Here is an 8,983-nt window from a genome sequence, read left to right as displayed (position 1 = left end):
CTCCTCCTCCTCCTCCTCCTCCTCTTTCTCCTCCTCCCTGATTATCTTCTCAGATCTTCCAGTTCAGAAAGGTCCCCCACCACCTCCTGGCCATCTCCATGTTGATTCCAATAGTTCCACAACAGTTTGGTTGCGGTGGAAGAAACCCGACTTCACCACCACGAAGATTGTCAACTACACAGTCCGTTTCAGCCCCTGGGGGTTAAAGAATGCCTCGCTTGTGATGTATTACACAAGGTAGGAGCATCCTCAGCAGTGTAAGTGATCATCCCAAGGATCGCGATACATTGCACAAATGAAGTCATTTGGGTCATGCTGTGATGTCATTGTTGGGTCGTAGACAGTTGCAAGCAGAACTAATGTGGGGGCTTTTCTTACCAAAGAATTAAAAATGGACTTTTTTTTCTTATTGGAACCATTCAGATCATTTAGTGAGGAGCATTCATGCTTTCTCTTTTATATTACTCTGTTTATGGAGATTCTTAGTCATCCAGGTCTTGGTTGTCCCAAAGGTACTTTTTCAAGAAGCAACGGGACTTTTTTGTTTTTCTTTGAAGACCTTTTGCTTCTCATCCAAGAAGCTTCTTCAGTTCTGAAAAAAGCTTCTGGGGTGAGAAATGAAACGTCTTCAAGGAAAAACAAAGTCCAGTTGCCTTTATATTACAGTATTTAGCTTTCTAAGTTGTTTTGGCATACTTTAAGATACTTTAATCTTTCTTTTTCTTGTGTATAACCCTGACTAGACTTTCTAGATATCCATGATCAACCCAGAGAAATCTCTTTGGGTAGTTGTCGGATTTTCTGGCCCACCAGATTTTAATCTGTTTTTACATCCCGCCGATAAAATAACAGCTAAATCAGAAGCTGGTAAGGGCCCCACATTGGCAACCGAGACATTTCCTTCCCTTCCAGCCCTATCTTTCTATGATTGTGCTATTCAAAGGCTGCCAAAAATCTTGCCAGTCTCTGAAGGACACCCGCTCCTGTGATCACGGTTTCATCCTCTTATGGGAATTTTTTTCTTCTTCTCCGTAGCTCTAAAGAGGATGTGCTTATTAGCGGACTGAAACCCTTCACGAGATACGAGTTTGCGGTGCAGTCCAACGGTGTCGGGATGGACAGTCCGTTTGGAAATGTGGTGGAATGCTTCACCCTCCCAGACAGTAAGTCCAGCAGCCTGAAATGTTGCCTGAGGATGGGAGGGGAGGGGGATGCAAAGGAGGATATTAATTTTAGTACTAGTGGAAAAGGTGTCCTCAAAAAAAGAAAGCCCACAAGATTCTAGTCTTTGTTTTGTTTTATTACTTTATTTTACTTTACTTTACTTTTTACTTTACTTTACTTTCTTTTCTTTACTTTACTTTACTTTACTTTACTTTACTTTACTTTACTCTATTCTACTCTACTTTACTTTTATTTTTAGATAGACAGGCAGACAGACAGACAGACAGACAGACAGACATGTAGTAGTCTTATTAGATGTTTTGTTCATATATGGCCCTAGGGCTGGATTTGATTTGATTGGATTGGATTCGATTTAGGAAGGAATCTGGGGACGGGGGGAAGAGTGTCAGAGGTTCATCCAACTCCCCTTCTCTTGCTTGCTTCCTGTCTCCTGTTGCTTCTGCTGCTCTCCTGTAGGGCCCTCGACTCCCCCCTCTGACCTGCGGCTACACCCGATCAACCCAAACGCGGTCCAGCTTCACTGGTGTCCCCCCTTGGAACCGAACGGCATCATTGTGGAATATGTCATCCTCTACAATGCCAACTTCACCCAGCCGGACGAGATGTGGACTCTGTTGACCAAAGAGGGTAAGCATTGTGTCCGCCAATGCACAGAGACATCCAAGGTTGTCTGCAAGAGGAGGGGGTGTCCAAAATTCAAGATGTTGACCACAATCCTGCAATTGAACTCCCACTCTTTCTTTTGTTAAGTTTGATGAAAAGAACGACTAGGGTTGACACACTAGCAGGGTTCCAATGTCTCAGAGGCTGCCACAGAGAAGAGGGAGTCAAGCTATCCTCCAAAGCGCCTGAAGGCAGGACAAGAAGCAACGGATGGAAACTAATCAAGGAGAGAAGCAATCTTGAACTTAGGAGAAACGTCCTGACAGTTAGAACAATTAATCACTGGAGGCTTTTACGAAGAGATTGGACAGCCATTTGTCTGGAATGACATGGGATTTTCTGCCTGAGCAGAGGGTTGGGCTAGAAGACTTCCAAGGTTCCTTCCAACTCTGTTATTCTGTCATATTTTTTTTTTAATGGGCATCACTTTTTTGAGCAACTCCCTGCGGACATCCCTGGGGAGCATCGGTCATCTGGGCAGGAGGAAAGCAGCTTCAACTTGCAGCAAGCTTGGGGCTGGAATATTGGGATCCGATACCACATCCAGAATTCCTCTCTTCTTCAGGCAGTACCTTCAGCGCTGAAGTTAACGGACTGGAGAGCGACACCAGATATTTCTTCAAGATGGGAGCCAAGACAGTCGTAGGATCAGGACCCTACTCTAGCGTGAAAGATGTGCAGACCTTGCGGGAGGGACTCACAGGTAACGGCTGCTGGCTTCTCTTAAAATGGAGTGGAATGGAATGGAATGGAATGGAATGGAGTAGAGTAGAGTAGAGTAGAGTAGAGTAGAGTAGAGTAGAGTATAATAGAATAAGGAACGGAATAGACTATGGAATGGAATGGAGTAGAGTAGAGTAGAGTAGAGTGGAGTGGAGTAGAGTGGAGTGGAGTGGAGTGGAGTGGAGTGGAATGGAATGGAATGGAATGGAATGGAATGGAATATAATAGAATAGAATAGAATAGAATAGAATAGAATAGAATAGAATAGAATAGAATAGAATAGAATAAGGAACGGAATAGACTATGGAATGGAATGGAATGGAGTGGAGTGGAGTGGAATGGAATGGAATGGAATAGAATAGAATAGAATGTGGAGTGGTGTGGAGTGGAGTGGAGTGGAGTGGAGTGGAGTGGAATGGAATGGAATGGAATGGAATGGAATAGAATAGAATAGAATAGAATAGAATAGAATAGAATAGAATAGAATAGAATAGAATAGAAACACTGTGGTATATCTTGACATAGAATTGACACCATGGGGACCCAGGATCAGGTCCCTTCTCAATAACAGAAGTTCAGGGGGAGGGTTTTAATCAGTCCCTCCCTCCCTCTCTCTCTTCTAGGGAGAAGAAAAAGTCTTCCTCTCTTCTTCCTCTTCCTCCTCTTCATGTTCTCCTTTGTCCTTTACCTGCAGATATCTTAGTTCATTCTGTCACCGGGGTCACGGTAGCAATTTGCCTGCTTTGTATTGTCTTCTGTGCCTGCGCCAGCTTTCGCAACAATAACCTGAGGTAAGTTGTGTTTCAGCGTTGCCTCCAACACATGAGCCCAGTTGTCTGCCTTCTCTTCTGCCCGCTACCTGTGTGCCAGGGTGAACGTTGTTAAAGAATTGGGAAGTGTGGAATTGATGGCACCCTATCAAGATGGGGAGGGATCATTTTATCTTTAAATGCCCCCCCCCTGTGAAAACAAGGCCACCAAGCAGAACAAAAAACTGTCTCCTTCCTTTCTGCAGGAAATCTGTGCCTGGTTTGGATTCCCAAGCTTCAGGAGGCCATACGTATCACCACCGGAACCGGCAGGCAGCAGCGCCCCTATCGGTGATCCCATCAACTTCTCATGAAATGGAGTCCCTTATGGCTCCCCTCTCGGATGGTGCCCCCTCACCTCCGAGCGACTGTGCAGAGCTGACTGAAGCCCATGGTCTCATCCGTGCTAGTCCTCTGGAGGACAGTGTGGGCCACATTCCAATAAAGGTATGGTCGGGATCCTTTCATCGTGTTCTATGGGAACCCATTCTTCTTCTGGAGAAGTAGATACTGTAGATTTTTTATCCCCCCCATCGCCACCCCAGCTCTGGTGAGTTCTCTGATTCTTCTTTGACTTTCTCTGGCCAAGCTGCTTCTCTTCCAGGAGGCTTCCTTTCCTCCCAGCTTAGTTCTTCCTAGAGTTTGTCGGGAGCATTTCATTTCATGAGGGAATGTTTAATTGGCCTAATTTACCTCATCTGTTTATGTTTACCTTTGTACCCTGTGGAGAATGCTTAAGGTAATTATGGGATTGACTAAAACAAATGGGAGAGGAGCCGGTGGGATTTCCCATTTGCATCCCTCACCCACTTCTAGATCCTCAGCTGACACCAAAGTCATCACCTCAGGAGAAGAAGCAGTCAGATTGGAAGCTAGGGAAACTAATTGGTGGATGCTTAACATGGAACACAGAATCATAGGACTGGGAGGGACCTGGGAGGTCTTCTCATCCAACCCCCTGCTTAAGGCAGGACACCTTATACCATCCCAGACAAATGATTGTCTAATCTTTTCTTGAAGACCTCCAGTAATGGAGCACCCACAACTCCAGGAGGCAAGCCATTCTGTTGAGTAACTCTTCTCACTGTCAGGAAGTTTCTCCTTCGTTTCACGTTGGATCTCTTTAATGACCTTCCACCATGGAAATGTCTTCAAATAACGCTGGGTCCCTCTGCTAAGAAAAGGAAATGAGCACTGCTCCCTAGAGACAGACATGACTGGACAGCAAAACTTTTACAGCAGTGGCCCCCAACCTTTGGGGGACCAGGGACTGTTTCCATGGAGAAATATTTTTCTGCGGACTGGAGGGAGCGTGGTTTTGCGTGTTGCCTGCATCCCACAGATGGGGCTTCGCTTTTTTGCACGGCCCGGTTGCTGGCATGCTGCAGCCCGGTACTGGTCCACGGACCGGGGGTTGAGAACCCCTGCTTTACAGTACTTTTACCTATTATAACTTCAGATGGTTGCTCAAATGAATGGTTGTAAGTCAAGGCCTACCTGTATTGCCTTCAACTGGCCCTGCCCCCCACTTTCTTACCCTCCTCCCCACTCCTTTTCCCATTTAAAAGGTTTGCTGATAACTTCCAAGTCCAGCATTTACAAATGCACTAAAAGCACAAATGCACACACCGACTCTAAAAGCAGTAGGTCCTGCCTGCATCTGCGTAGCCACCAGAGGGAAGCAAATAGACTGCTGAAAGTTGAAAGTTGACCCGCTAAGACATGTTTGTGCGCTGGTGTGTGTGTGTGTCTTTGTGTTTATGTCTGTCCTGCTTTTTGCACTTTGCGGGGACAAGCAAGAGACTTTTCCATCTTGAAAGTTGTTTGCAAGCACATACACACCATCTGCTCAGTGGCTGCATTTCTTTTCTTTTTTTTAAAAAAATGGCTTTTATTTTTTTAACTTAGCAGAACAGAAAAAGGGAAAAGGAACAGAAAGTAAAACCAGACAAACTACCGCCTATATGAAGACTTCTCATACATGTATATATTTATCTGTAATTTTTGAACAGTGACAATCTGGTTACAGTACCCTTCTGCCTCCAATTTTTCAGTTGCATTACTATCCATTATCCTTGAAGAAGTTTTTGAGTTACGAAATGAAGCAGAACATGACCAGCAGTCAGGAACCATCGATTTTATACCAAGTTGAGTTTTTTCTAGCCAAAGCCTTTTTCTTCATCCAGATCTATTTTCCAAGGCGCCTGAAGGCAGGACAAGAAGCAACGGGTGGAAACTCATCAAGGAGAGAAGCAACCTAGAACTAAGGAGAAACTTCCTGACAGTTGGAACAATTAACCAGTGGAACAACCTGCCTCCAGAAGCGGTGAAGGCTCCAACCCTGGAAGTTTTTAAGAAGAGACTGGACAGCCATTTGTCCGAAATGGTATAGGGCAGTGGTTCTCAACCTGTGGGTCGGGACCCCATTTGGGGTCGATCGACCATTTCATGGGGGTCGCCAAGCAAGGCTGTCCGCCATTTTTTTTGTCCGCCATTTTTTTCCCCTTTTCCGGTGGGTGCCTTACCTCCCTTGGGCTGGGCTAGCTGGTGGTCGGCCTGCTCCGTCTCTGCCGCTTGCCAGCTACGCCTCGGCCGGCGCAGGGGGCGGAACCACGCATGCGCGGCGCTCCCGGGCAGGGAAAGTCCTCGACTTACAACCGGTTTAGTCCTCGACTTACGACCGGTTTAGTCCTTGACTTACGACCGGTTTAGTCCTCGGCTTACGACCGGTTTAGTCCTCGACTTACGACCGGTTGGGGTCACGGCATTAAAAAGGTTGAGAACCACTGGTATAGGGTTTCCTGCCTGAGCAGGGGGTTGGACTAGATGACCTTCAAGGTCCCTTCCAACTTTACTACTATTATTATTATTATTATTATTATTATTATTATTATTATTATTATTATTATCTGTTGTCTTGGGATCTTTATAATGAAGCTGTGATCGTGTTGTTATATATTATGCTGAGAACTCTTGTAAAGCACTGTAAAATTAAAATAAGAAGGAAGGGCAAATAAAATAGCCTTAAGCAGATAAATACAAGTATGGGATTAGAAATAATGTGCTTTTTCTTTTGATTCTGCAGCCTCCGTGGGGGAAACCTCTGAACAGCTGGACAAGCGGCATCGCTGGCTACGGAGTCTCAATTCCAAAAGAGCCCACCATGGCTTTGAATGGATCACTGAAGATGGTCTCCAATGGTGGACAGAAGCTCTTGTTGCAAGCTCTGGTTTACGAGGTTGTCACGGTGTGTATTCCCAGCAGGAAGACTTTTTTTTTTGTCCGTAAGGGGAAGGAGACCCACCACTTAGTTAAAAGACTAACATTACCTATGGAGAGCGTGAAGTTGTCTTAAGGCGCTCAGCTTCACTTATAATACTGGTTGTGTGATTGATCGTGCTTTGAGCAGAGCATTGCACTCTTTGCAGGAGCTGTGCATCATTTGGTTGTTTCTGCTCTGAATTTTGTGTACGGCCCGTCAAAATAATATAGCAAAATAAACTCCCAGCCTCCTGATGGTTTCCCGGTATGCTAAATAGCGGGATTCTGAAGGTAGACTAGTCACAGCTCACCTGGCTAAGAATTACGGATGTTCTAGTCCAAGCAAGTATAAAAAATGTCAGGTTAAGGTGCACTAGCATCTTTCTCCTGTGTCTACCTTATGCTTCCTGGGTAGGCCCACTTTGAAACATGTTCTTGCTCACTCCTGTCTGAAGCAGTGATGCTTCAGATAGGAAGACAATGCAGAGAGTGGTGAGAACAGCAGAAAAGATTATTAGCAGTTCACTCCCTTCCATCCAGGCGTTGCTTGAGCAGGGTCCGCAACATTGTCTGGGACACTACACATCCTCTTCACGACCTGTTTTCCTTGTTACCTTCTGGGAGGAGGGGGCTCCATGGTATCCAAAGCAAAACATCCAGATTCAGTCACAGCTTTGTTCCATACAGTATTAACTTTATGAACTCTCAAGCTTCCTCCTTCTGTTAGGCATTCAAGATGGACAGTGATTAATATTTATATGTTACTTATATGTAAGGGTGTCGGTCTATACATATGTTGTCTATAGTATGTTTTTAAATGAGTGTTATGTTTGTGTACACTTGAGAGCAAGCAACTAAATTTCATTTTCAATGTGTGCCGCTGTGCCCACAGGGAAAAAAAATGACAATAAAGGTTATCATTATTAAATCGGGTTTTTTGCTCTAACAGGGAGTTGGGTTTGTTGGTCTCAGTGGCCACGTCCATCTGTACATTTCTAAGAATCCTTGTTGTTGTTTTTTTACTTCTAAGAATGAAGCAAAAAAGGAGCACCCGCCCAGTAGCCTCAATCAACTGGAAGCTGAGGTCATTGTCCATTCGGATTTCTTAGCCTCCAACCGAGATTGTGGTTCCCAACTCCACATGCTGGACCTGGAACGGACTCCCTGTGAGGATGGTGAGCCAGAACCATTCCCCATGGAAGACCTACCTGAACAGGTTTCTTATACCTCCTCTCAGCAGGATCTCAGTGTTATATCCCGGGACCGAGATGACCAGAGTGAGCCTGAAGCAGCGGATACGTTGCTAAAGATCAAGAAAGAGGCTCGCCAAAGAGCTTCCAAATCACATGGAACAGATGGAGGGCTCCCCCAGCCTGGAGGGAGTGGGGACTCTGAATCATCTCACAAAGGGGAAGTGGACACACAGCCCATCTTGTGTGATGCTCTTCCCACGGCCCAACCACAAGGCCTTCTGCATGGTGGCCTCGCTAGTATAACTGACTCGCCTTTGGGGTTTGAAAATGCAGCATGTGTCCACCACCTTTGATGAGAGCTTTGATTAAATTCTCAGCCATGGCAGAGCTAGGAGAAACGTAATAGCTATTAAGACTTAGGCCTTCATGGCACTAAATAGTCTCATAACTCGCGGTTTGGAAGGGAAGGGTATTAGCTCCCTAAGATTTTATAAGGAGGACCTTCCTCCCACTGAGTATTGTGTTCTGCTCTCTCTCTCTCCTTTCTTCCCAAGCCACTCTGCAACCGCTACGGAGAATCGGTGAACTTCATACCAATCATGAGTTAATGTTGTGTTTCACAAGATCCAGGAGTAGGCAGCGTAAGGCCCATAGGCCTCTTTCTAGCCCACTGGCTACATACACCATTTTACTACCAGACTGCAGCTGTCACATAACCAGTTGCTTTGAGAGGAAGATTGTTTCGTGAGACATCATGAGGTTGGTCCTGGAGCTGATCTGCTCTTCTGAATGGTGGATCAGATCTTAGGCGCCATTCTTCTACACCTCCAAAGGGTGAAATGAAGCAGAGATGGAGAGCAATAAGTCAGATGGCCTCAGAAGATTCCATAGAATCCCTTGTTCTGCTTTTGTAGGTGCTGATGTAGCACTAAAGCCAAAGGCAATTTTTTGCCAACACTGTTTTCCTAAAAAGACACATCAGTCTCCAAACACAACACAGTCCATCGTGAACTGTGAAAAAAATAAATTTGCATTAGGCTAATATACAGTACATTTGTATTTTTGCAAGGATCTTTTGATTAGGATAATTGTGAAAATATTTTCTTTCCCAGGTCTCAAAAACCTTATCAGTTTTGTTTGACTAAAACC

The 8,983-nt window shown here is 45.1% G+C and overlaps 1 protein-coding gene across 1 annotated transcript in view; it reads left to right on the top strand.

The window, feature by feature from the left end:
* Nucleotides 1-8,442, top strand: part of LOC107290295 (immunoglobulin superfamily DCC subclass member 4) — a gene marked incomplete at its 5' end in the record, with an annotated part of 20,014 nt that extends 11,572 nt beyond the window's left edge. Inside the window, 9 exons of the mRNA XM_029284721.1 lie at nucleotides 54-237; nucleotides 1,036-1,163; nucleotides 1,642-1,812; nucleotides 2,414-2,551; nucleotides 3,266-3,362; nucleotides 3,587-3,827; nucleotides 6,466-6,627; nucleotides 7,672-7,962; nucleotides 8,389-8,442. Of these exons, the coding sequence (XP_029140554.1) occupies nucleotides 54-237; nucleotides 1,036-1,163; nucleotides 1,642-1,812; nucleotides 2,414-2,551; nucleotides 3,266-3,362; nucleotides 3,587-3,827; nucleotides 6,466-6,627; nucleotides 7,672-7,962; nucleotides 8,389-8,442 (1,466 nt within the window). The remainder of the gene's footprint in view (nucleotides 1-53; nucleotides 238-1,035; nucleotides 1,164-1,641; nucleotides 1,813-2,413; nucleotides 2,552-3,265; nucleotides 3,363-3,586; nucleotides 3,828-6,465; nucleotides 6,628-7,671; nucleotides 7,963-8,388) is intronic.
* Nucleotides 8,443-8,983: the final 541 nt, after the last annotated feature.

The sequence above is a fragment of the Protobothrops mucrosquamatus genome, unplaced genomic scaffold (assembly GCF_001527695.2).
Source record: "Protobothrops mucrosquamatus isolate PMUCROS unplaced genomic scaffold, P.Mucros_1.0 scaffold865, whole genome shotgun sequence".
NCBI lineage: Eukaryota > Metazoa > Chordata > Lepidosauria > Squamata > Viperidae > Protobothrops > Protobothrops mucrosquamatus.
This window is presented reverse-complemented; position numbering and strand designations above follow the sequence as displayed.